The sequence below is a fragment of the Aphelocoma coerulescens genome, chromosome 2 (assembly GCF_041296385.1).
Source record: "Aphelocoma coerulescens isolate FSJ_1873_10779 chromosome 2, UR_Acoe_1.0, whole genome shotgun sequence".
NCBI lineage: Eukaryota > Metazoa > Chordata > Aves > Passeriformes > Corvidae > Aphelocoma > Aphelocoma coerulescens.
Window position 1 is genome coordinate 50614223 of NC_091015.1, and position 27966 is coordinate 50642188.

The 27966-nt window shown below is 40.1% G+C and overlaps 1 protein-coding gene across 1 annotated transcript; it reads left to right on the forward strand.

Annotated features, from left to right (window-relative positions):
* Window positions 1–46: 46 nt before the first annotated feature.
* GPD1L (glycerol-3-phosphate dehydrogenase 1 like) lies at window positions 47–27746 on the forward strand. Its single transcript, XM_069007382.1, has 8 exons — window positions 47–167; window positions 4823–5000; window positions 5744–5884; window positions 9617–9755; window positions 10937–11049; window positions 21147–21380; window positions 21794–21900; window positions 24799–27746. The coding sequence occupies exons 1-8, from the start codon at window positions 115–117 to the stop codon at window positions 24893–24895; spliced, it is 1062 nt and encodes a 353-aa protein (XP_068863483.1). The 5' UTR covers window positions 47–114; the 3' UTR covers window positions 24896–27746.
* Window positions 27747–27966: the final 220 nt, after the last annotated feature.

Genomic DNA, 27966 nt, shown 5'->3' on the forward strand with positions numbered 1-27966 from the left:
CAGGGGCGGAGGGAGAAGCGGGCGATGCCCTGACGGCGGAGGCGGGAGAGGGGGGCGGTGGCCTCTCGCAGCTCTTCGCCGCGGCCGCTCTGGCGGGGCGCGGGCGGCGCTGCCATGGCGCTCTCCGCCGCCCCTCTCAAGGTCTGCGTCGTGGGCTCGGGCAACTGGTGAGTGCGGCGGCCCTTGGCAGGGCGGGCATCTGGGCGGCCGCCGCGGCCCGGCCTTCCCGGAGGCTGTGCCCGCCCGGGCCTTGCTGTCCGTTCCCGCCCGGCACCGTGGCCGCGCTCCCCTCAGGGGTGGCGGCCGTGAGGCCACCCGGTGCTGGCGGTGGAACACGGTGTCGCCGGGCTGTGGCGGGCTCTGGGTCGCGCTTGTTCCGTGCGGGAGGGCTCGTCCTGCCGTGCCGGGGGCTCGTCCTGCCCCCGGCTCCATCGGAGCGGAGGTGCTGCCCTGACGTACTCGGAGGAAGAAGCGGCAGAATCGAGCGCGCAGTTTTAGTGCTTGTAAACACCCGCATGTTCTGCGAAGAAGTTGTTCCAGGATATTTTTAACCTGGTATTTGTTGTGTGCTTTGTCCGCTATCAGATGACGTAGACACTAAAGATGCTGTACCTTTAAAAAAATTTTTTTTCAACTACTCCCTGCCTGTAGAGCTTCACTAACAACCTCACTTGTCTACAGAAGTGTTGTTCGGGGTTTTCTGTGTTCCTATGTGCCTATTTTCCAAGACAGTTCAAAGAAGAATTGCGAGACACTAGGTTATTTGAAATACCTTCTTTCTCCCCCGCCCCAGATTGATTATGCTGAGGCCCACTGAGAGCTTGAGACAAGTTTTTATTGCTGTCTCTATCTCTAGTTTATAATTAGACCTAAATAAACTTGCTTTTTCATCCAGTGAAAGCAATACACTTACTTGACGTCATTCTTCAAGGAGTATCGTGTTGATAACCCTTCGTCTTCTTTAGTTATTTCTTTGGCTTTACCCATTTTCCTACCGTTCCTGATCACTGTTCTTATGCCACGTCCCTCTTTACAGTGAATAAATTAAGTACAATGTGTTATAGAAATGTATCTTCACAGTCTGTCACTTCCAATTACTAATGCTAAGCACACTTTATTTGGGTAACATTGGGTTTTAAGACATTAAACTCAGAGGAGTTCCGTGTAGAACAAGGTACTATGTTTTATTAAAGCAAACTTGCCAGTCTTTTGTCAGGATGATCTTAGACTTGTTGCTCACCCCCTACCCACTCCATGCAGTTGCCTTTTGCTGCTGTTAAAAATATCAGCAGCTGCCAAGTTTTATTTTTCTTTGTGGTGTCTTCTTGAGGGAATGGGTGATGTTTCAGTGCCGCATCTCTTGCTTTCTTTGCACCAGCTTGTAAGATGAATAGGGAGATACTGTGCATTGCACTATATGTCACAAGGAAATTACACAGTTAGACCTCGTCTTTTAGGAGTGTTGTGGCTGTTGTTCCATACTTGAAATCTAGAAAAAGTTTTAGGAAGTTTGACTGCATTTATATTTGATTCACTGTGAAACACTCTTACAGAAGCGAAAGGATTTGTAGATACTGCCTACTAGCAGTAACCACATGCAAATATATTTTGTTTTCACCTCACTGGATCAGTTTAATACATAAGAAAAGCTGCCTAATAGGATGAGTTGGTGGCAAAATGCCCTTATCTCCTATGCTGAGAGAAAGAAAAACGCTGATGCCTGGTAGTAGCATTCTCTCTTTCTTTTGGGGATAAATGTATTTAAATAACTTATGGCTTCATTCATATGTAATGGCAGGGTTTTTTGTGTCAGGAAAGCAGAATCCAAAGTAACCAAAAATTGAAAATCGTAATTCTTGGAGAGGTAGGTGATTTCTTCCTCAAAATCCATGGGATGACAGACACCAAACCCTGACTGCAAAGAGCACTGTCAGTAATATGTGTAACCATCAAACTAAATTGGACTAAATTTGTGTACCATGTAAGTGCCTTTTATGAACTGGTGCCTGCAGTCCTAAAATATTTAATTAAAGTATTAGTATTTAATGCATTAAAGCAGGTAACTAGAAAGAAATTGAAGCATTTATAAACATCTGATCATTGATGTTTGGGGATTATATATTTTTGAAGCCCGAGTTATAGGAGTGTGTGACTGGTGGTGCCTAAATTGTATGCATGTAAGTAGTTGATCTGAGTGGGGTTTGGCATCTTGAGCAGTTTGGAGACAGTAGGTCTTGGGGTTCTGTGTGAGATGATTCCGTCAGACAAGTCTTTTCCTTCTCATAGCCCTTTAACCTATATCTGGGATGAAAAAAACCCCAAAGGAGCTTGGCAGGACAGTAGCTTTGGAAGGGTTAATCACCTTGGTTGATTAACTACTTCCAATCAGACTTGTTTGGTTGGTTTGCTACAGGAAGGTCACCTTAACAATGAAGTTGACTTGGCAGGGGTCACTTGACACCTGATGGAAGATCATGGGACAGGACAGATGGCTCAGCGAGGAAGGGCAGGAGCTGTGGTGTCTGCTGGCCTTGCCCTTTTAGGGTTGCTCAGCTGGTGGGTAAGTGATTGTGTTAGAATCTTTTGAGAGGGGATAAAGTAAGCTGTCTGGGATGTGGAGAGAGTACACCTTGGGAGTATGCCTTGAAGCCCTGGGATTCCAGGACAGTGCCCAGAGTCATTTAAAGCACTACAAGCTCTGCCTTAATCCTGTTCTTCTGATACACTTCCAGGGCAGGTTAATGAGGTGTGCACAGCCAGAATTTATCCCTCCCTGTTTTCTTGGGACCAGTTGTTAATTAACCTGATTGCCAAACTTGAACAGAAACTGTAAAATTTGGGAAGAGTTGGGAAGTTACTGGGCAGAGGGGTTTATGCAGCTAGGAACTTGCAGAAAACTGGGGGGAACTGTGGCTTAACTGAGGTGATTTTACAGGGACAGTGGTAGAGCTAGATAATTATATCATTTGCACTTGCATATTGTGACCTCCATGGCTGCTGTTATCAGGGCAAGTTAAGGAGTTTTTTGACTTTGTGCTTTAGTTAAAAAGTGATGAAGGGAAAGCAGACCAGCTGTGAAATGGTCCAAAAGAGTGGTTGCAGCATCATGGGAAATGAGAAACCGGAGAAGCCAGTCAGGAGAACCTTCTTGAATTAAGAAACTAATCTTCACTTTTTTTAATACTTCATTGAAAGGGTGGGGAAAAAAAAAAAAGACAGCTCAGGCATTTAAGTGTTAAATAGTAATGCAATTAATGTCGCACTTAAGTAGTCCACACTGCCAGACTTTTTGCTGGCAGACTGAAAATCCCAGTCAGAGAGTTGCTGAATCAGTTATTTCTGTCTTGCTCTGTCACCAGCAAGCACAGAGAATGTGTAGTGAAGTTCAAAACAGAAGGCAGTGGATTTGCCAGGATCCCAACTTCGTATATAAATCTGTAGGAGTAAAAATGCTTTTGTTCAAGGAGCTCAGAGCACTGTCTGAGGAAGACATACCCGTGTTGTGTTGAACGTGAGGTCTGCTGTTTGTATGGGTCTGTCATTTGGAGGCTGAGCTGGTGAGCTGTATACCAGTGCAGCAGAAACCATGCTGTATGAGCTTGATAAAAGATGGCTTGCAATTGTCTTCTGTATCACCTCCTGAACCCAGGGGCATTTTTAGTGTGTGAAGTGCTATTAGAGAAGTAAATTCCAGTCTTTTAAGACATACAGTTTTATGGTTTCACTATAAAAGGTCTGCTTAGGATACTAAATTTTTTTCTGCCGCTACTTAGAAAGTGATCTTAGCCATGTGCTAGCACACATCTTTAATACAGCACAATGAGTTGTGCCGTATCAAAAGCTCTTGAAGTAGAATGAATCCATTTTGTTTAGTTGCCAGCTATGGGTTTATTACAAGCAATGTCTGATATAAATTTAGGGGATTGTGTGAGTGTAACTAGATTGGAAAAGTTAGTGTTCTTACTTCCTAGTAAAGTGGGCAGTTTACACACACACACACGTAAGCCTCAGATCAATGACTCTGTATTTTTATCGCATCTCTTAAGATTTTTTTGTATCTCCTTAGTAGGTTATCACTAATTATGAACCTACCTTCTATCTCATGAAAGGAACTTAGGTTAACAGGTTTAATAGAATGATGAAAGGGAAGATTGTGTTTGTTCCTCCTCTCATAATTGTGATTAATTTCATTATTGCTTAGAGTTTTGGGAAGTAAAATTGATCACCATAATATAGCTCTCACTGTATGCTGTTCTTGGGGAGAATATGAGGGTAATAGTAATGGACTTGTCTGCCTGCAGTTTCAGAGGATGCTGTTGCAATAGTTAAGTTCTGTGAGGTTGGCTGCACAACCATAAAGCTTATAACTTCTGCAACATATAAATTACTCTTGGCTTTCAATGGCTATCAGTATTGTACAACAACTGATGAGTCAGTCATCTTAGAAAAGAAGCTTCCCATCTCCTAAAGGTGAAAATGACAATTTGAGCAAGTTTAGTATGTCACTTTTACCTCAGCTTTGAAGATACAATTTGATTTGGGGAAATACAGGAACCTAAATTCTCAGTGGATAGCCAATAAGAAAACAAAATAAATAAGGACGTTTCAGTAAATGCTTCAGTCCAACCTACTCTAGCTGTAGTTGAGAGAAAGCAGCAGGTGTGAATGACTAGTGTATTTTTCCACTTATTTTACTATATCAAAATGCTATATAGTAACAGATCAAATAATCTGTGAATTTGTAATTGTTTTAAAGACAATCTCTTTTTTTGTACAGCAAAATCATAATTTTTAAAGACTATTTTTGTTTTCTTTTGTGCAGGGGTTCTGCAGTTGCCAAAATAATAGGTAATAATGTAAAAAAATTGCAGAAGTTTGCTTCCACAGTGAAGATGTGGGTCTTCGAGGAGAATATTAATGGGAGAAAACTGACAGATATCATAAATCATGAACATGAAAATGTAAAGTATCTCCCTGGATACAAGCTGCCAGATAATGTGGTAAGGCTCAGAAGCTAAATTATAGTTATGGAGTAGAGGGAACATTGCTTGTGCTGTAAATGGAGCTAGAAATTTGTTTTGTTAACACCTCTAGGGTTTGTAATATTTCAGACTATGCTATTCTACTGATGACATCAGAGATTCAAACAAGTAAAATTATGTAATTATGTAGTTAAGTAAATCCAATGCACTCTTTCTTTTTTGGTCTTGCTATTGTCTTTATGTTACTTCAATTTCTGTATAAGAAAGCAAATGTGAAAACAAGAGCAAGATTAATAGCTTTGACTATACCCATCAAAAATAAAATTGGCCTCAACTTTGGATTGGAGCTGTTGGTCTGGGAAGTTTATGCTACTGTTTCTTTTCAGTGAGGAAAATGATGAAACTACTGCGGTAGTTTGTAGCATTCAGCATAAAACCAAACTACTGGTGTTCGAGATCAAACTGGGGAGGTTCAGGTTGGACATCAGGAGGAAATTCTTCACGGACAGAGTGACTAAAGATTAGAATGGGGTGCCCAGGGAAGTGGTGGAGTCACCGTCCCTGGAGGTGTTTAAGGAAAGACTGGACGTGGCACTCAGTGCCATGGTCTAGTGGACCGGGTGGTGTTCGTTCTAAGGTTGGACTCAATGATCTCAGACTCAGATTGATTCTGTGATTCTGCTTTTACTTTATCAGGTAACACTTGTGTGTAGTGTTAATTTTGAAAAGTTATGCAGCCTTTCTCTCCCATAACTACACAGGTTGCTATCCCAAACCTTAAGGAAGCGGTACAGGATGCAGACTTGCTGGTTTTTGTTATTCCTCATCAGTTCATTCATAAAGTCTGCGATGAAATCACAGGACGAGTACCCAGGAAAGCGCTTGGCATAACTCTCATAAAGGTACAATAAACACTGTGTGCTAATAACCGAGAATGTGTCATGGAATCTTCTAAGATAAGGTGACTTGATATTTTGATATGAAAAGTCTCCGTGCATTATTCACTTGATTGATCCATTAAACCTTTCTAGGTGTAAAATTAGAATTTCTCTCGGTCATTAGTGGATTGTTGTGCAGTGCTTGCAGGAAGAGGAAAATGGGGCTCTTCACAAGACTTTCAGAAAGAAAGAGGGAGTCAATATGTTTTGCACCACTAAACTTTCCAGTCTTTTATTTGTTGTTTCCAAAAGCATCATTAGATGAAGAACAGAGCACAAGCATAATGCTTTGATTGTTAATGCACATCCCACATGCTGAGTTGATAGTTTCAAGAACTGCTGAGAGAATTTCATGTGACTGAGAGGATAGTGTTCTTGTTCATGTCAAATACTATGTTGCAACAAGAGAGTCTGTTCAGCATTGCCGGGATAGTTTGAACATAGGAAATAGGAGAAGGCAGAAGTGCAGGAGGCATTTCATTGGAGTGTTTGTAGTTTTGCTGGCAGGAAAATTTAAAATTGTGGATTAGTTTATTCTTGGGATTGTTTTTGGGTGGGTGGGCTTTTTTCCTCTGTATATTTAGCTGGAAATAATGAGCTATTCCCATAAGGTTTGGAAGATTCTGGTTTGTTGTTGCTTTGTAGGCCATTTTCTCAGCACACATTCCCTTGTTTCCTGTCATTTCTGGAAAATGATACATTTATGGAACTGTGCTCAAAAAAGAACAAAAAAACCATATCACTGCTTACTGCAAGCTTGTCTCTTTAGTTTGGATAACAAAACCCATCAAATCTATTGTTTTGTCAGTGCTGACCTGGTGTATTGCTGAGATGTGTGAAAAAGTAATGCTTCCAAAATGTTCTTGCTGCAATTTGTAGGAAAACTCCTCATATTGTAGAAGGGTAAAATAAGGCACTGTTAAAAGTGCTCAAGATAAACTTTATTCTCCTTTAATTTGCTAAATGTGATTTATATTCTCTTAGTGACAGGAATAACTAATGAAATTGGTGGACTAAATGAGAATTTATGTCAGCATATGTGAAGTCAGGGTCCTGGGCCTATAATCCCTTGGAATCACTGTTCTGGGTACTAATTACCTGTGCTCTAATGGAGTGTTGATTAATGGCTATGTTTAACAAATAAAAGGGGGGGGGGAGGGGAATTAAATACTTACCTTTAAAAAAAAAAAAAGCCAAACTCCAGACAAACAAATACCCTAGCAAAACAAAAGGCTGTGCTTAGTGTAGTGGTGGAAGTGAAATTGTGGCACTTGCCATGCAGTGCAGAGTTGGTTACTATGCAGCTTCCCACTGTCACATTGCAACGCTGCCTCCATAGGCAGCCTTTCTAATGAAATGCCGTGAGGCCCCTTAATATTTTTTGGGAGAATGCAAAGCACATGTCAGTTTTTTATGAAAAGGCATAGCTGTGCATCATTAAAAGTACCATTTGAGAAGAAAGGGTAGAGATTTAACACAGCAATGAAACTTAAGTAGTAGAGGCAGGAATGCATTCTTTCCTCTACTTTTGCATATTCTTTAGGCATGCTGTTTTCATCAGTGTCATAGTTTTTGGGTCTCATGCTCAATGCTAATGCTGTTAAAGTGGCTTGTGTTAACTTTGGTAGTTAAAGTGCAGTTCTGCTCTGAAAAATATAACTCGTGGGACATTTAGTTCCTGTGCTTTCTAAATTACTTGTCAAGTTAGCAGTGTGTCATCTTTTAGTCTTTTTTCTTGGTTTTTCTTGTTTCTGACAGTCTAATCTTCAAGCAGAGCCTAAGGTCTGACAATAAAACGGAGTTTTTGGGAAATAAAGGCATTTGTATGCTGGTTAATATGCATTTCCATTGAAACATTTGCATCTGTGTTGCTTTACATTAGCTCTGAGCCTATGAAAACCTAACAAGTGACTGTGTGGCTGTGGGGGGAAGAATCATAAAACTTAGAGTGCAGTACAGCAGTGAGCACAGGAAGCAGGGTAGCTGAAAGTCATTCAAAATACTCTTCAGGCAACCTCTACATCAGTCTCATTTTCATTTCCCTATTACAGGCCCCAGGGATTGCTCTGGCAGGCATGTTAGGCTGCAAGCGATAAGGTCACAAAATTGGACTTGCATTGCCTGCAGACCATTGCTGCCCAGTGAAAATGCCGATGCTGGAGTCTTGGTTTTGCGGGGAGGAAGGGGTGTTTGGTTTTTATTCTGTCATTCAGTACTGGATTTAACTCTACAAGAAACAGGTACAGCTCTCTGTGACTTGCATCAGGAGTTGCATCTGTTTCACAGTGGAGCAGAATCTGGCACCTAAGCCTTTCTGGTCTCCTTTCACTTGCATGAATAATTGTTGTGCAGGTATTCACACTTTTGGAGTTGTTCCCAATGAGTGCATGCTTTTCAGTTTATTATTTGCCTGCTTAGGAAGAGGGGCCTTACAGTTATTTTGTGGGGACATTTTTGACACTATGAGGGAAAAATACAACATGTATTGTGTGCCTGCTTTCAGGTTGGTTCTGTATGGCTCATTAAAGATGAGAAAGCAGAGCTGTGCGTTAAGCGATACCAATTGAAAAATAATGCAGAAATGCAAGCACTAGTTTAGTTGGCAGGTTTTATACCATCATTTCTGCATGTCTCTTGATTGCACCATGTTATTTAAGGAGCAGCACCTTTAACCTGTGGAAGTGCAAATTACTGCCTGCCTGAAATGTCACTACTGGCAGCATACAAGTGTGTATGTATATGTATATCTGGAAGTAATAGAGGAACTCACTTTTTGCCTATAAATCATAATTCAAAATTACCAATTCCCAAAAGTATCAAATCCTCAACATTAAAAAAGAGTGATATACCGTGGGAAAGAATGACTATTTCAATAGCTGGTCTGCCATTACCCCCGTAATAAAAGCTCAAAAGAATTCTGCATTTAGCAGGCTGGGAGAAAAGGGTTTTATGGGAAGAAAGTGGTCTCATTTGCAGTTCTAGTTCAGGCAATTCAGGGTACCAGACTGTTCTTGTCTGCAGCATCAATATGTGGGGTGATCTTTTCTAAGGCCCTATTTCTGCATTTTTTTCACATTTTGTAAAGAGCCCATTATAAATACAGATTTAAAATATCCTTAGAAGTTAAATTATTCTCAGTTGTTCAGCTTTCTACTTATCTGTGAATGGCTGTTCTGTTTGTATTTCTACTAGTAAGCTGTTGTTGGTGTTAAACACTGGGGAATCTGACTCTGATATTTCAGTTCAGATATCTCTTCACAAAGCAAATTATTCGGATGCCATTTTGTGAGTTTTAGTGCAATTTCAAATCCAAGCTCAGGTTTAGTTCACAACTGATGGATTGGTTATGCTTCACTGATTAAGGATACACTGATTATAAGCACCTGATTTTTGAACTAACAAAGCAGAATGCTCAGCACTTCTTAGAATCAGGTCTTTGGGGATGGAATAACAACTGTTTTCATCATCTAGAGTTTAGTCCTAAATCTTAAGGTGCTACCTCTTATGATGCTAAGACATCTTGGAGAGGTCAAAATAGGACAAGTATCCATGGTAGTACATCTGTCATCTTTAGTCTCTGTCTGAATAGTGCTTGTTTCACTTCTCATCTGTGGACAAGACTAATTGTGTTCTGCTTGCATCTCTACTGTGCCTAATGAATGACTTTTTAGTAATTCCATTTAATGTTGGCTGCAGGGAATAGATGAAGGCCCGGAGGGACTCAAACTGATCTCTGACATTATTCGAGAGAAGATGGGAATAGACATCAGTGTGCTGATGGGAGCTAACATTGCCAGTGAGGTGGCAGCAGAGAAATTCTGTGAAACCACAATAGGTACTGTTCCAAGTTGTAAGAATATTTAAAACATGCTCCTGTCCTCACAGGTGCACACCAAATAGCTCAAATTTCACTGTTTTTGACATTAGCTGACTGTTACCAGAAGCTGTTCGTTGAATTTCCTAGAATGTTTACACTTCCAAAAATACTAGGACAATACTGGGAATAGAGGGAGAGACAAGAGCACAATTTTACCTATTCTTACTAGGGTTATAACCATAGCATGTGAAATACAAGCATGCTTTTTATCACCCTTCATATAACAAACTGCTTTATTTTATTACTGTGTGTAAGATTTTCTTGGGTCTGAATGGCTTTATATGGATAAACAGTTATAAATTCTGTATTCCAGCTCAGGTGCTATGGTCAAAGATGGTAGCTTCATGCATGTTTGTTTTGGTTTGACTTTTTTGGTGGTTTTTTCAAGGTATCTTGTTTTAATTTCTCAAAATATTTCATTCCCACAAAAGCTAGAAAATGTTTTGGTTCTGTGTTGATCTCTGCACACCTTTGCAGCGTGAAGATGTGCCTAGTCTTGGATTTTACAGTTTCTAGAAAGGCATATGTGTGTGTATTTGCATACAGGTACTCATACTTTATAGCACAGAGTTTGTGTTACGGGTTTTTTCAGTGTTAATTTTTACAGTTTTGTGCACTGCTAGCTTTGTAACATCTCATTCACAGCTTTTGCAATGAACTTAATTTTGAATGGTTGAACAACATGTTAGTGTTTAGAAACAATTGTCAGGGGCAGCATGCTTGATTAATAAAACAGCTTTGACATACCTTTATCAGTAAATATTTTTCTGGAATGCAGACTTCGAAATAATTACTAGAATTGCTCCTGCCATGTTCTTAATTCATCTCTGTTATATTATTAGCTGTTCTTTTTAAAGGGAATGATCAAAAAATGGAGAGTATATAGAGAATTCATGGAATTGTTATTTAGAACCTGTTGCTGAGCAGACAATAAATTATGAAAAAGTCCTGAGTAATGCAGTGCAGAGCTTTTAATGCAATGTCAACATGTGATTGGTCCCTTAGAACAGGTATGTTTAGGATTGAGATAGAACAACCTTATCTCTGCTTTTAGGCGTTTTGGCTTACACGGGAAAGGCTAAATAAGATGCAGATAAATTATTCATTTTTTTTTAGCTTTTCTTTCTCTTTCTCAACAGGCTGCAGAATCTTGGAAAATGGCCTTCTCTTCAAAGAACTCCTGCAGACTCCAAACTTCCGAATAACTGTAGTTGACGATGCAGATACAGTTGAGCTGTGTGGTGCTTTGAAGGTAAGATTAATAGGCTGCAGATGGTACACAGATGAAATATTGATCCTTGTAGAAAATAAAGAGGTTATTTCCATTTAAAAAAATAAGTTCACTGTATTTTATATAATATACAAAACTGCCACATAACATTTCCTGAAGAATCAGATGGGAAATGAGGGAGCAGCATTTTCTGAGAGCTGGCTTTTAGATCTGTGTCTCACCACCTGCCAGGTTCTCTTTCTACATCTTTCTACATCTTCCACTTAACTTCCACACAGTCATGAAGCAAGTATTGATTTCATCTAAGTGGCTGATATATTTCTAAATCTATTTCAGTTCCCTTTTTTGTTTTTGCAACTGTGTTCACCAAAAGAAAGGGAGAAAGAAGTTGGCATTAATGCCTTGTGTCTGTTGACAAAACTATCCCCCTCTTCATTGACTTAAGAAATGTGAGCACTTGTTTTATATTTTGTGGACATGTACTACATAAGGTTTGTGTGAATAACCACGTACAGAAATGAACTGAATAGGGAAGAAGTTATTTTGGACAGTTACTCATCCAACATTTTTTTCATAACAAAATTGATGCTGACAGAAAACAAAGGCTAACTTAATTGTTTAATGGCTATTTTTTCAGGCTAATTTACAAGCCATTTGTGAAGGGGAGGCATTAGTTGTTTGGCACCCTAGCAAACAGTACCGTAGTTCACATTATCTGATACCTGCCCACAATCATTTTGATGGGTGTAGTGGTTTAATAATTAATTTGGCTTACTTACTTATTTTTTGTGGTTTGGATAATTATTTTGTCTGCCTTTGGTTTTGCTGTTGAAATTTTGTGTAAACTAAATTAATTGGCTTGATAAACTACCACATTAAGCAATGATGTCTTAAGCTAAGGAATTCTGATTCCTGCTTAGTGAAAGTAGATGGATAGCTATAATAGCATATTTTTTGGCATATTAATTTCCTTAATTTCATCCTGACAGCTGTCATACTGGAAGGCCTGAGAAAGAGGAGGTTGTGGGTCTGTGCACTGATGGGATTAGGTGTTTTTATGCAACACGCTTTGGAGTTACTGTATATTTAGCAATTTATTGAGATTGTGGAGCTTGTAATTTGCCTCCACAGCCATTGCTTTAAAATGCTCTGGTGATGTGGGAGGTTACCAGAAATCCCTGTGTACAGACCCATGAAATTAGTTAAAAAATTTTGGAGATTTATTTTTCTTTGAAATCTGCTCAGCAGGATATTTTCTGACTAGCTTAAATTCTTGTCTGATAGAGGAATTCTGTCCCAGGAAATTTTTATTCAGAAAAATCTTGTGAAGGGATGAGCATGCCCGTCAAACTGGGCAGGTAGTCAGCAAACACTCAAAATTCCACTGTAAAGGTCTACGTCAGGCAAGATACCAATATTTCTTTGGAAGTGCAGTAGAATTTAAATAGAGTATTGTTCTTGACCTGGAAAGATACTAAGGTGAAACTTCTGGGGGTTTTTTGTAACCTTGTTTTATTGCTCTTGTCTGCTACATTATTCATCATGCATCCTGCAGACTGAACTGTCTAGTTGTATTTCTAAAAAGCTGTTTATATTCTGTGTGCTCTAGTCATTTGGTTTTGATTGCAGTATATTTTGTTAATTGAGTTGAGATTTCTAAAAAATGCGTGGTGTAAGGTCTAACCAGAAAGTGAAATAAGGATAGATTAATTGGTTTAAAAATACTGTGGATTTCTTGCATAATTAAAAGGCAAAAATGGTATAGTTTTATTTTATATATATATATTTATATATATATATTTATATATAGAAATGGCATAGATCTGTCATTCTAGTATAGGTGATATCTTTAAACATACAACTCCACCTAAATCTAAAAGAAAATATTAATAAAAACATATCTTTAAAAGTAATTTTTCACTTAAACCCCTTTCTAGTTATCCTAAATCTTGTGCTGGCAGCATATAAATAATGTCCTGAGCTGTTTTAAACTCAAAGATTGCAAAATTTTATTAATGCATTGGGAACATGTCTGGCTCAGAAAGAAAATAAAGAAGCTAAAATTAAACCTATGGATATGGATCAGATTTTATTGCCATAATGTAAAGCAAAATGCAAAACTCAGATGTGAATAGTGTTTTTTTCTTAGAAGCTGTACCTACTTTCTATTAGAAGAATTGTTTGCTAAGGGTATCAACGAGAACTTTACTTTTTTATCATTAGTCTGATAGTATTTGTAATAAAAATTTGAAAAGTAAACATCTTTTCTGTGGAGGGCTGGGAGCCCTTGGCACAAGAGCCCTCTGCTCTCCCTTAGAGAAGAGAGGCCTGAGGCCAAGATGATCTTCCCCAGAGATAAGCAACCTTCCACTGGGTCATGTCGAGAAAGTGAACCACCCCCAGCATGCCCTGTTTCTATATGGTAATACCCAGTACCCCGTTGGCTAGTTGGTTTCTACCCCACCCCCTGCCTACCCCATATAACCTCTGCCCCCTAGCCCTGATGCAGGGAGCCTTGTCCTTAGCCACCCCTTCACAGGGACTGCTGGACAATGAAGGCTTCCTCTGTGGAACTGCTATACAAGGCTCCTGTCGCTCTAACCCCGAGTTCGCCTTGGGTGATTTCACAAAGGGCTGAATCACAAGAACTGGAATCACTTGGAGCTGAGAAATTGCTACACTTGCTGAAATCACTTGTTGCCCAGGGATGCCAGCCACTGTCCCTGGAAGAGTTGTTCCTTGCAGGACACTCTTCCTAGGAAGGTCGTGGCACACTGGGTTGCCCAGCCCCTGGCCTCCTTTGGAAGCCAACACTTTTCATATGGTTTTTTTAGGGTAAAATCTAATGTGTAGCTTCAGTCAGCTGACAGTTTGTTAAACTTGGAAAGTTACTTCATAAAAAATAGTAAAAATTAGCATTTTTTAACTTCCTGGAAGGAGGAAATTCCAATTTCAGAAGGTGACAGTGTCATGTTGTGTGGAGACACAGGCAAAAAAGAGAGGCTCTACTCTCTTTCTGTAGCAGTGCCAATTCAAAATGTCAGTAGCAGCACTGCAAACTACAGCGAGGAGGACGGGGTAAACAGGCAAACATGTCACTCCAGACTGTCTTTCTGGATGTGGATATAGTAAAAGCAATTCCTGTATTGGTATTTAAAGGATGAGATATTTAAAGGATGAGAAACAATACACTATGGAAAACAGGATATTCTCCTAGCTTCTGCATTTTTCTGCAAATAGCAGCTTAGGAAAAGGAGACTTTCCTGGTATTACTGGCATAATGGCCTAGATGTTAAAAGCCTGTACTCTACCTCGCTTTTTATTTCTGCAAGCCTTTCTAAACAGGGAAGATTTTCAGTGTGGGTGGTTGCCTAAAGGTTGGGAAAAAATACAGAAGGGTAACAAAGAATGCTCTGAGCACAGCTTTCCCTTACAGTGATAATTACAGGTTTGAAATTTGTTTTTGGAAGCCTATTTGAGTTCAGACTGTAATAATAAGTAGTGCAGCTGGATGATCATAAGAGAACATGTGCTTGATTCCTATTTATATACGGATATATATATGGGTATGTACAGAATATCCACTTCATTCACTGTATTTAGATTTGTGATGGTGGGCTGCTGGAGATACAGTGAAGTGCAGAAATCAGTGCTGTGAAAATGCAGTCTTGTGTCAGCTTGGAGACTGGCTGAATAGACAGTGGCAGTGACTCTACAAAATCTGGTGGTACTGAGGACGAACAGCTTTCTACTGTAACCTGGCTGTTGGAACAAAATGTGCTTGGCATGTTCTTCTTTGTGAGGATTTTTTATTCTTTTGAGGACTGATGAACATTTCACATCTGTCTGTTGACCTTTTCTAAGGCTTGAGGACAGAAATTAACAAAGTTCAAATTTGGATAGTTGTTTCAAGGTGCCTGTTGGAAAAGGTCCGTGGACTCTGGCGGAGGGAGGAATTGCAGTCCAGCCAATATGGTTGATAAAAGCAAGCTCCGTTTGTTAGCAATCCAGAGGCACTTATATTGTATCCCAGCTTGTTAACTCTTAAGTGGCTTAAAACCTATCAAAGCGCATTTCTGCTTCTACGTAATTAGACTACATTGGCAAGCTTCTACTAGTTATGTTATGATTAAAAGAATTCAGAGTTCACCCTCCCTTCTCCGGGTCTTATCTGCACAGCTGCACATCCTCAAACTCCCTTTTTGTTCTCAGGCCTGTTTCTCACACAGGGATTTCCTCATGCAGGTTTTTGCTTGCAGGCCTTTTGCTTGTGCAGTTATTGATTTGTTCCCTTTATCAATGATCCATGTCTCTGATCCTCTAATCATTTTGCAACAGGTGCCCAGTTGGCTTTATAGGCAGCATGACTCAAGGCCACCTACAAGTACACCTGCCATTTGCCAGATGATGAATGAGGCTTCCTAGGAAATGCTTAAAGGTTGTGACACCTAAAAATAGTATGTGAAGCTATGCACACATATGGATGTGCTTTTGGATACTGATGGATGTGATACTGCCGAGCAGCACGGACCCAAGGTTATCACTTCGGAGGTGTCCTTACCGCCTGTGCCAGTGTGGTGTTACAAGCAGCACAGACGTAAGGCAAGACTGAGCTGGGGTATGAACCTGGCCACGTCCTTGAGAGGCCATGTAAACACTGATAGCTGCAATCTTGGGGGTAAATTGTACCCCACTGACTTACCCAGTGCAGCAGTGCCAGGGGTGGCTGAGAGGGGGAGGACTGAGAATCTAACCTCTGGATATGGCAAAATGCTCCAGCTGCCTGATGAATGGGATCTGGAGAGTTAAAAACCCTCAAGTGGCAGCAGCCAAGGACCAAGACAGATGTGATTTACTTTAGGAAGGAGAAGCAGCAGCAACTGTGGTTGCCTTTCAGGTTGCTTCAGGCTCCTCTCTAAGCCTTACAGCTCCACCTTAGCCTTAAGTAAAGAAGTAAAAAGTATAGTGATGATTTATTGTTTATGAGGTTATGTACCCAGCATTGTTACCCAGCAAAGTGTGTTTAGGGCAGTTACTGTTGGATAGTCAGTCTAGGTACTATAGAAGTTGATTGTGAGAGTTTTTTCCTTTTTCCTGAGATTAAGTGGAAATGAAATTCAAGTTTGCCAGGAGCAAGCAAACAGTTTATACTTAATCTCTCTGACAGTCCTGCTGATACTGTCTTTGATTTTTTGCGCCTTTCCATTAGACCTCTTCTCAGTCATTGTAGGAAGCAAGGAGCTTCTCCAAGTTCATGGGTAAACAGAGGGAAAGCAGGCTGTGCTGAGCTGTGACACTGCCTCAAGGATGGTGAAATAAAATTTCTGCTTAGTTCTCTTATTGATCCATTTAATTATGGAGAAGTAATTGTTGCCTCAGAAATGGCTGCTGAAACTGTCTTCATGAGCACTCCACAAACGTGCTGTACACTGGATATTGGATACTTCTGAGCACTGACTCTGTAAGAGAACAATCTGTCAGCAAAGTCTGCAGACTTGTTGTCCTTGTTTTGTTGGTCATCTCTTGGCCTTGCATTTGTGACCTCTTGCATGTTTGCAGCAGGTCATGTGCAAGTAAAGGACACTTTCTCTCATTTGTTCTGACACATACTGTGAGCACTGCCTGGCATCAGCATTTCTTTTCTGGAACAATGCTTTGCTATCCCGGTGATAAAATAAATAAATCCATTCCTTGCTCATGTTCTAGAATAACTAGGACTAGGACTAACACCAGCTTCAAGATACCAGACCAGCTCACCTGTTAGGGCAAAGTATTTTAGTAGCTTAAAACCATAAGCAATATAAAAACACATTGTGCATCGTGGTTACAGGATGTATGCTTTCATGTAAAAAGCTGTTAATGCCAAGATAGGGGAAGTGTGTTTTGTTAAGCATGTAGTGGTTTTGAGAGCTCTAAAAGCCTCAGGCCAAGATGAACATTGTGTTGCAGTCATTTTGGGGTTATTGTGGCAGTATCTTTTAACCTTTGGAACATGTTTGTCAGTAGGCCCTTCCTTATTGGGCTCTCATACTCCCATGTGTGCATACAAATACAGTCAGTTTTTAATCTCACAGAAACATGGACTCTCTCCTCTTGCACAAATACATACCGTCGCTGCATGTGCAGGAATTCCTGTAATTCATGTTGTGGTTTAATCCCAGCTGGCAAATACATACCATGCAGCTGCTCACTCACTAACCCCCTACCCATCAGGGATAGGAAGGAGAATCAGTGAAAAAAAAGTAAAACTCATGGGTTGAAATACAAACAGTTTAATAATTGAAATAAAGGAAAATACAATAACAACAAGAAGAATAGTAATTGTAATGAAGGACTGAGTGAAAACCCAAGAAGAGAAGTGATGCACACTGCAGTTGCTCACCACCCACTGACCTATGCCCAGTCTGTCCCCAAGCAGCAATTGATGGCTCCCAGCCAACTGTCTCCAGTTTATATACTGGGCATGGCATTCTGTCCTGGCTATGTTGCCTCCTCCCCATACTCTTGTTCACCTCCTCACTGGCAGAGCATGAGACACTAAAAAGCTCTTGACTTAAAGTAAGCACTACGTAGCAAATAACGAAAACATCAATGTGTTATCAACATTACTCTCATACTGAATTCAAACCACAGCACTGTACCAGCTACTAAGAAAGAAATTAACTGAAACCAGGACACTTCAGGTGTAGTCTTTGGCAGTGGCACCATTCAAAATCAACCATATGACATACAGAAAGATGTTTTTGCCAGGGCAATCACTCTTCCTGCGCCTCGTGTGCTTCTCAGAGGATCACAATAGTGATAGTGCCACTAGGCTCTTGTGCGTCAATTTGTGGTTTGCTTGTGCATCTTCCTGAAACAAACTGTTAGTGCCTGCAGCCAGAGATTTCAAGTAACAAACTGTATATTTTGGTCTTGTTTTGGACTGAAGGATAACTCAGTCCAAAGTAAGTTTTGTGAGATGTTATTTGTTTTGTTTTGTTTTGTTTTTTTTAAAGAGGTGGCTCGTCTTTGAGTAAGGTATAACTTTCAGTGTGGTCTAATTAATTCTCTGCAGTGTATTAGGCACAAGACAGTTGTCAGAGATTCTTCAAGGGTTTAAATAAAATCAGATGGTAGACCTTGTAAATTAATAGTTGTGGCCTGAGGGATATGTAGACCAGGATATAACAGTCTCCTAGGCATGGGGGTGTGTTCTAGAGCATAATGAGTTGTCTTATTTCCTCATTATTTGCAAACTGTGTAAGAACGTACAATGGGAACGTTGTACAAACAAGAACCTCAGTGTTTTAGAGTTGGACTCAAAACTTGCCTTGTTCTCTACCTTATTTCTTCAGACGTAACTAGTCTTGCTATGACTTACTTAAAAGAGTATTTCTGGTGCTCCAACAACAAACACTGCAAAAGGTACAAGTAGACAATGAAATACTATAGGCCAAATTGTATTGTAAGTTATGATCAAGTAGACTGCTTCAAAGTGGAAAGTCAAGCAGACAAAGCTGGAGGGAAGGAGAAGCTTCAGTATGGGAGTGTTCAAGAAGTATATGGAAAAAGCCCAATGGTTGCTCAGTCATGTTAATGTTTTTAGCTGAGTGCCAAATACTTACAGACTTCACATACATGGAAAATCCATTTGAATGGGTTATCCCATCAGAAAACTTCTTAAATATCTGTTTGACTTCCTCTTGCTTTGCCATCAAATGAACAAATATTATAGGTTACTCTGCAAGAGGTATCTGATGGAAATGTACCTTGACTGAATCACCCCAGCCAACATCTAAGCCAAGATGATTTAAACTACCAGCTTTATGAGATGACTGTCTTGGGCTGCTTCAGGTCTGATGTTGGGATATCTGTCTGCAATTTTTAGGGTCACCTTTACACCTCAGCTAGCTGCTAAAAAAGCAGTGACTGATCCTCTGGCTTCATTTGATTCAGAGTCACCTAGCCACGACTGGCCACACTGCTCTGCAGCTACCTGGCATTTGTGGTTCTTACAGTCCAAAACCCAAAACCAAACCAGCTGTTAATCAGTTGGTTGCTTTCATTAACAACTTCTGATTGTTATTCTTTCTTCATCAACAGTTAAAGTTGATTTGGACAATCTTTTAATTTTATATTTTTCCCTACATGAGGTGCTACACTGGGTGCCATAATGTTGGTGCTCCTGCACTTTCTGTTGAGGTCACTACTGTTGCTGTTGCATGCAGAAAGATATTAGCATTCATTACTTCCTTGTTTGCTTTATCAATATGTCAGAATGCCATCTTTTTTCGGAGGGTTTTGTTAGGGTTTGTTGTGTTAGTTGGGTTTTTTTGGTAGGGTCAGTGGAACCATGGCTAGTCTCTGCTCTGACTCCCAAGCCAGAAAATAGTTTTTGTAGTCACTTCACTCAAATGTGTCTCATCAAACATCTATGTTCTTTAACCAAAGAAGGGACCGTATAGCTGAATGTTCATGAAGAAACAGCACATTCTTTGTAGAAGGCTGTCACCAGGTCTAAGGAAAAAACAATTTTTTTTTTGCTAAGGGAGGTCTTCCTGTGTCATGAACCTTCTGGGAATCCTTGATTAACTATTACTGTTATAGAAAGTCTGCATACTTAAAGGGCTGGATACTATTGCCTTGGCTGAATTTGGTCCCTTAGCATGTCATCACAGAAGTCAATAAATGTTTTTTAGATGTACTATTGCTTTAATCTTAAAGAAAATCTGGATAAAAGGACTATAGGATGTCAGTCTAACTTCACGGCTACCTCAGAGCAGGAATAACTCAATCTAGCTAAAATCTTGTTTGGGTGTAGTGTAACCTGTTTGTTCTCAAAGATGGTCAATAAGAGTAGCTCCACAGCCTCAGGGGCAACTTGTGTTAGAGCTTTAACTATGCTTTTATCCTTGGAAATACTAATGTAAGGCTTGCCTTTTTTTATTTTTTTTTAAGGTTATTCCATAAACATTGTTGTGGTTTGACACTGGCCCAACGCCAGGCACCCGTAAGAGTCACTCACTCACCCTCCCCTGCCACTGCTGGGCAGAGGAGAGAAAGAAAAAAATAATTAACGAACACTTCATGAGTTGAGATAAGGACCAGGAGAAAACACTTCAAGGGCAAAACAGGCTTAACTTAAAGTTAAAAAGTGAATTTATTACTAAGAGACTCAGAGGAGGATAATGAGAAGTAAAATAAGCCCTTAAAACACCTTTTTCCCCAGCTCCTCCCTCCTTCCCACCGACAGCACAGGGGACAGGGCATGGGGGTTTGCTCAGTTCATCACCGAGATTTCCTTCCGCTGCTCAGGGAGAGGAGTCTTCCCCGTGAGGCCGTGGGTCCCTCCCACACAGGACAGTTCTCCTGAACTTCCCCGGTGTGGGCCCGCTCTCAGGAGCAGCAGCCGCACCGCCCCTGCTGCAGCGTGAGCCCCTCCCAGGGGCACACAGCCCTCCCAAACTGCTGCAGCGGGGCTCTCTCTTTCCACGGGGTGCAGCCCTCCAAGGACAGGCTGCTCCAGCCTGGAAGCAGGGCCCTCTCTCCACTGGGTCTCCCACTGGATCACAGCCTCCTCTGGCATGGGCACCTCTCCCATGGGCTGCAGGTGGATCTCTGCATCCCCCGTGGATCCCCATGGGCTGCAGGGGCACAGCTGCTTCACCATGGTCTGCACCACGGCCTGCAGAGGAACCTCGGCTCCGGCTCCTGGAGCACCTCCTGCGCCTCCTTCTGCACTGACCTTGGTGTCTCCATGTTGTTTTCCCTCACCTCCTCCTCTTCTCTGATTAGAAGCAAAACTGTGTGACTTTGTTTTGATTTTCTTCTTAAATATGTCATCACAGAAGTCTTACCAACCTCTCTCATTGGCCCAGTTTTGGCCAGCAGTATGTCCATCTTTCAGAGCCATCAGAGATTGGCTCTGCTGGACATGGTGGAAGTTTCCAAGAGCTTCTCACAGGAGCCATCTCTGCTACCAAAAACCAAGCCATGCAAAACCAATACAGAAATCAAAATCCCCAAACTGAAATAACCCAAACTAACAACCTAGTCTTTCAGTAGAAAAGTGTTTGCATTTCTCAAGGACATCTGTAAGCAGTAATTAACTCCTTTCCCATTTCTCTTCCTATTAGAATATAGTAGCAGTAGGAGCTGGTTTCTGTGATGGCCTTTGCTATGGTGACAATACCAAAGCTGCTGTTATTCGTCTTGGCCTAATGGAGATGATCGCCTTTGCCAAATTTTTTTGCAAAGGACAGGTTTCTACTGCCACTTTCCTGGAGAGCTGTGGCGTTGCTGATCTCATCACAACATGTTATGGTGGCCGGAATCGACGTGTAGCAGAAGCAGTCGTTAAAACTGGAAAGGTACCTTATTCACTGGGTGAAATCTATTCTTACAAGTACTGCCACTCCTCATTTGCTGGAGTAATGGTAGAGTTATCTGAGCCGTGCTACTGAGTGAGTGCCCTTCTCTTTCCTCTTGTTTTTTGAGTGTGTTACAAGGCTAGAATGAGTGTAAAGGTGCTAAAACATGGAGAGGGGGAGTGTGATTTAAAAAAAAGCTTGAGAGATAAGACATTGGGAGATGCAGATTTAAGAAGAATACTTAAAAACAAGAATATAGGAGAATATTATATATGCTCACTCAAGGTCACTTTTGAAAAAGAAAAAACTCTCAGTAACTTTTATTTTTTTTAATCCAGATGATGTTGTCAGGCTTCTGAAAACTTTATCATAGCTCTCCTTTGCTTTCTTTTTTTTTCCCCTCTGTTGCTTAGTCTATTGAAGAATTAGAGAAAGAAATGTTGAATGGTCAGAAACTGCAAGGACCACAGACTTCTGCAGAAGTGCATCGCATCTTGAAGCAGAAAGGAATGCTGGACAAGTGAGTAAGAACAGATTAAACAGCTTCCACATGCCACTTCTTTATCCCCATAACACCTTCTCCATATTTGGTTTTGATACATTCATAAAGGTAATAGCGAAAAAGAAAATCACTGTAATAACAGTAGATTAAAAGTTAAAATCAGAGAGAGAAGTGAGTAGAACCTCAAAAAAATATTGGTGTAGATAGAGCTATTACTGTTACATGAAATTTGTGAATGTCCTTCTGTTTGCAGAGTGTATTACTGCCTTCTGCTACTACAGAAAAGCACAGCAAATGTGTTTTAATATGTGAAAAGAAAAAAATGCATGAAAGTAGAGCTTCCTAAAGAGACTGTGAAGAATCTCTACATCTCATTTCACTGTAGGAAATTCATTACTTACCTCCAAGGAGAGGAGCTTGGTAATCATCTGAATATGGTGACTGCTTCCACCACATGGATTCTAGCTTAGATACTGCAGTTCTCCTTCCTAATGTGGCTTCCAGTTTGCTGTAGGCTACAACCTCCCATCTGCTTCTGTAGGTCAGGGGCTGTTTTTTTGTGGTATGAAAGTAAGCAGATTGTCCTGGCTTGGTTCACTTGTATTCGAGTCAGAACATGAATGATTCCTATAGCCACACACACAGTTATTTCCTTACAAGATTAAGGGATGCATTTATCTCTTCCTGTTTGTAAAAGAGGAAAAATCAGAAATTAAAAAACTCCCAGTCAAAAGACCAAGGCTTGTTACTTTTTTTTTTCAAAAGCATTTTTTAAAGTCTAGTTTTAATGGATCAGCTGCATTAAATGATTAATGTTTTAATATTATCTTTGGATGTAAGGTACCTAAGTCTGTCTCATCAGTGTACAGTAATTAAGCTAACTGCAGAAAAAATTAATTAAAATGTTGGCTTCATTCTTTGCTGTTTATGATTCCCTAAATGAAACAGGATGCTGTGTTTGAGGGTTGTTTTGTATCATGTTCTATCTTACAACAAATCGAGTGCATTATAGAGGATTGTGGGATGTGTTTTTATGAAAGACATGAAAACAGTGTTGCTAATTTATTTTTGGTATGCCAACATATATGTGTCAGTTCTTCATAAAAGGTCTTATTCAACAAGACTTTTGAAAGCAACTTTCAAAGTGTTTTTCAAAAACTACTGCTTTAAAACATAAAACACAGTGGAGCAGCCATGGTTTCAAAGTGAAGAGGTAAGAGTCTAGTAAGGGTAGAATTTAATATTCTGGTCCTACAAAATGAGTCCCAAGGCTAAGTAGAAGTGTGCAAAAGTCAGAGTTCAGCAGAAGAGCCTCGGTAGCAGGGTTGATGCCTATTGATACTCGTGATGGAATTACTTCTTTTCAACAGCTGTAGACTTTGCCCTCTTGATGTGCTCAGGCCTAAGATGCATTTGGAGTTTGCTGGCCCTGAGCCTGCAGCCAGCCTTGGTACAGGTTTATCCATGTGAAGTGTGGCAGACCTGTGCACGGTAATGTTCTCTGAGATAAGCAGCAGGACTTAGGTATCAGGTTGTGGTTTGTAGTAGTGGTGCTTCTTGACCGAGAAGTAAGTGCCAGTACTGCATCTAAACGTGTGGGAAACTTGCTTTTGCTTCAGAAGGTTCATCTCTTTTGTGGCCACTTCTCACACAGGCATAGCAAATTTTATTAGTGCCTACATGTAAGCTTTTATGGTAACAGCAGATTTAACCCCCCTTCAGCCCAGTACATCATACAAAGTGAGGGATAAGTGAGGTTTGTTAAGGAATGCGGAAGTCATTGTGTAATTTTTTTTTCTGCAGATTTCCTACTAAGGGTTTTGCAATCTAAGCAGTTTAGCATTGGATTTGAGAGAGCAGCTATGTGGCTATATGATAATTTTTTTCCACCAATGAAATAGAAACAGAACTCAAGTCAGTCTAGTTTGGGGCAAGGAACTGATACCAGGGTTACTGCAATGTAATACGTGACAGTGGAATGTATAGGCCATCATATATGGTGCTCATATATACTGAACACTGAAATGTGCATTACAGATAAAGCTTTAGAGTGACTGATGGGACAACTTTCTTAGGAGAAAGTCCTAGTCCAGATTCTGAATCACTCAGGAATCAACTATTTCACCATCTCCAATGACCGCTCTTTTTTATTTCCATTGGTCAAAATTCATCAATATAGAAGACCATGCTGAAACAGCATGTACTTGGTGAACAGATCAGCCCCTAAAATTCACCAGGCATTGTATGAAAATGGAACTTTTCTGGCTGTTACTGTCTGGGATGGACAGAAAGCAAATACAAATTTCTGTAAGGCATCTTGGCTTTGACAAACTTTCAGATTATCAGAAAAGCCTGAATAATTTGGAGGTTGTTAGAGACATGGCCAATTTAAAAAAAAGAAAAAGAAAGAAAAAAAAAGATAGGGAATTTTGTATTTCAAAATCCAGGTTTAATTTTGGATTCTTATTAAAAACTTGACCTTCAATGTCTTCTTGGGTCTCTTTCTGTCATATTCTGTATTACCAAATTATTGCTCAGAAGTACTGCATAATGGATGTGCCAGTCATCCTTTTTAACCACAGATGGGTACTGCTGTAAGAACAGCCAGGAAAAATGTTTTTAATTTATTTTTTAGATCACTTTATGGTTGTGCCATACATAATGTATGTCTCAGGCTCCATTATAGCTAGCTAGGCTTCTGAGAGCTACTCTATTTCAGAGTGCATGCAGGTTCTGTAGTTATCCCCTGCTTTTCAGCCCAGCATTTGCACCTGACAAATAGAAAAAAGAAATCATTTTTTCCACCTCTTCCTTTTCCCCCCCTCCCTTTCCCCACCCCTTTATCTTTCTTTCATTTTAGAAAATGTTACAGAATAAATTTATGCTGTGTTTGCTTTCCCCACCCTCTTTCCTCAGGTTTCCACTCTTCACGGCTGTGTATCAAATCTGCTATGAAGGGAGGCCTGTCAGAGAGATAATATCCTGCCTTCAAAGCCATCCAGAGCACAAGTAAATTCCATCAGGCTGTTGTACTAATGCAGCTTTTTGCCTTTCGAAGTCATGTCTGGGTTCAAGTGGCTGTAGCTATCATTAAGCTTTGTTCAAAGCTGCTCTCTAGGTAACAGGAACAACATGAATGTCTCTGAGCAGGTATTGGTGTTTGTTACCCAGCCTGCTTTGACACAGCATGTGGTGTTGGCTTGGTGATTGTCCTTTTACTGGCTAAAATGCAACTCTTTTGAGATACACAATACAACAGTTGCACACACAAGTGTACTTTGAGTTTGCTCCTACAACATAAAACACAATGCTTTTTTGTCTCTTATTAAAGCCTAGTCCAAAATCTGCTGGACACTATGGGAAGAATCCCACTGGTTTTGATCAGAGACTGAGTCAAGCCTATAACCTTGAAATATTAGGAATCTTTCTGTTAGAACTTTGTTTTATTCTGTATACACAATTAATTGTTAACATTTTGCATGCTTATGACTATATTAATTTAAGCAATGTTGGTGCAAAACAAATGGTAGCAGTTATTCAGGGGGCTACAGGGATATGTCAGTGAACTCTAGTGAAGAATATTTTGATTTTTGAAAGTCGTTAAAAATGTCAGGCTACCTTGAAACCAATTTCTAAGTGAAATTAAAGTTTTTAATTACACTGTTTTAAAGGGAATATTCTAGAGGGGATCGTTACTTCCCCTTCTGTTTTTTAATCCTTGCATTTTTGTATTTCTCCATTTCTCCCTTACTGTTCCTAGGTGTTAGGCTCTTTTAGAATCCCATTCCCCAAAGCAAGCCAGAGATGCTGACTTGGGGGTTCTGAACCCTGGAGCCAACAGTTCATTTTATTGTTTTACCTGTGGTTGTTCTTCACTGGTATTGTTGGTTGGGTGGGGAAGAATACCCTTGGGAACTGCTCCAAGTTGTTCTGCTGTGTTTCTAGCTTAGCTGCAAAGTGTTGCACTCCACACAGCTCTCCAAGGAATGTCAGGGGAATTCCCTGGTATAACACACGCTTGCGTCGTCAGAAGGATTGTGTGCCAGTACGATGACTGCATTCATTTCAGTGCCTGCCAGTGACTGGCACGTCCACCAGGCTCTAGTCTTGATCCAGCCTCCCCAGTTCTGGAGTTACTCTTTCACTGGACAAAACTTTTGTGGGTGCTGAATCAAATCCTTTACAATCAATCTCCCAGAAAGCTTCTGAAAGGCATCCATCTCTTTTATTCCCTGGATATCTCAACTAGGTTTTTTTCAGAAACCTTTGCTTTAACAGGGAGGTTAATTTTATTTGTTATTAGAAAATCTGTGATTTTATGGAGTTTAAGGGGTGGGCAGGGATTGGTTTGGTTGGTCTTTTTAGATTTTTTTTGAGATTGATGCAAGAGAAGATAAATAAGTAAAATCTGTTTTGCTTTTGTTGTATACTAAAGTGTGGGAGTTTTTTGGTGAAATATATGCTAGGTATACTAAGAGTGGACTCATTATTCCAACTGGGAGACAAGGGTTGGCATTAGAATTTCTAGAACAAGACTGCCCATCTGCTCTGAATATCCACGCCTAACATCTGAGCAGTATCAGAACTTCTGTTCACTGTTCTCAGTGGTGGTTTTAGACCAGAAATCACGAGCACACACCCATCCTGAAACTAAAAGTTGTCGTTCAAAATTTGATAAAACAAAGAGGATGCCTGGGAATAATCATCATACTTACATAGCCTGGATTACTCTGAAATAGGGAAGCATTGGGGCAGCTTTGTGTAGACAGGAAGACCCTTCAGCTCAGGAGTACCATTCTTTGTGCTCCTCTATTGTTTTGCATTAATATTTGGAAGCTCTCATGAATGTCCTCAGATATTCAGGGATGAGAAAAAGTTCTTTTGCCTTACTTCTGATTTAGTGCTAAATATAAGAGATGGCCAGAAGTTGAGTGACATCAGATGTTTGTGACAGTTGGGAACATCACTGGTAGAGCTGACTTGGAGCAAGCACTCTGCTTAGATGTTTAAGAGGATGTTTTAAGGTTGGAAGCACTGTTATGCTAACGCACACATGGAGCATACACTCCTCATTACTGCATAACTTTCAGTGTGTTTGCTTACGCTTTTTGTTCTGTTTTTTTAATACCAAATTGATGGCTTTTCCTTTGTATGTGTACATATACATTATATATATAATTTTTTTTTTACATGCAGTATGTAGGACAGTAGCATTTTGTAAGATACATAAAGGGCTATATGAGCTAAATGTGGTAAATTAATATATATTTTTAAATTATTTCTTTATTATTCCAATACTTCTTTTACCACTGAAACTCCCAAATCATAATTGTTCTTGTTTTGTAGAGAAGCCTATTCTAAGGCAAAACCAAAAGGTTTTTATTAAATTCTTGCCTCCAGTCTGTTACAATATTCTTGGTTTTTTCAGACAAAAAGTGAGGTTTCAGTAACTAAAATAACTAAAATAGTTTATTAAAATTTCTATTGATGGTTCACCATTTACATTTGCTTTTCAGCGCTGGAGAACACTCAACTTGGCACTAGATTTTTTTCCCCCACTAATACTTACTGCTCATTAAAAGACTGTGGCATGGTACTGAAACTGAAGGATTAGAAGCCTACTCTGCAAATACTCTGTTTTGCCTAGTACTGGGGTAGTCTTACTGAAAACATTAACCCCTGTGTAAGGGGGTCATAAATTTGTAACTAATTCTTGGTTTATGAACTTTAATTACTAAGGAAGGCATTACATTCTAATGATACTTACTCAACTTGCCCTTGTCATATGTACTGATTTTGTTTAGAGATGTTGAATGTATACCTGTTTGAAGAGTTAGTACAAATAAACATTTTTGTCTTGGGAATTGCTTTGGTTTCTGTTGTCTCATTTCACAAGGCTTGCAATTAATATTTTATTCACTTGGTGGCATGTAGGTTTTTCTGGCTGTGGTATGTAATGATAGCAGATATGAGGTTGCCATGAAAGAACATAAATTTTTAAAAGCTATTTGGCATCCAGATGTCAGCATTTTCTTTCTTTCCATTAGTGGTACAATTGTGGTGTCTTTGACCTCTGAAAACAGG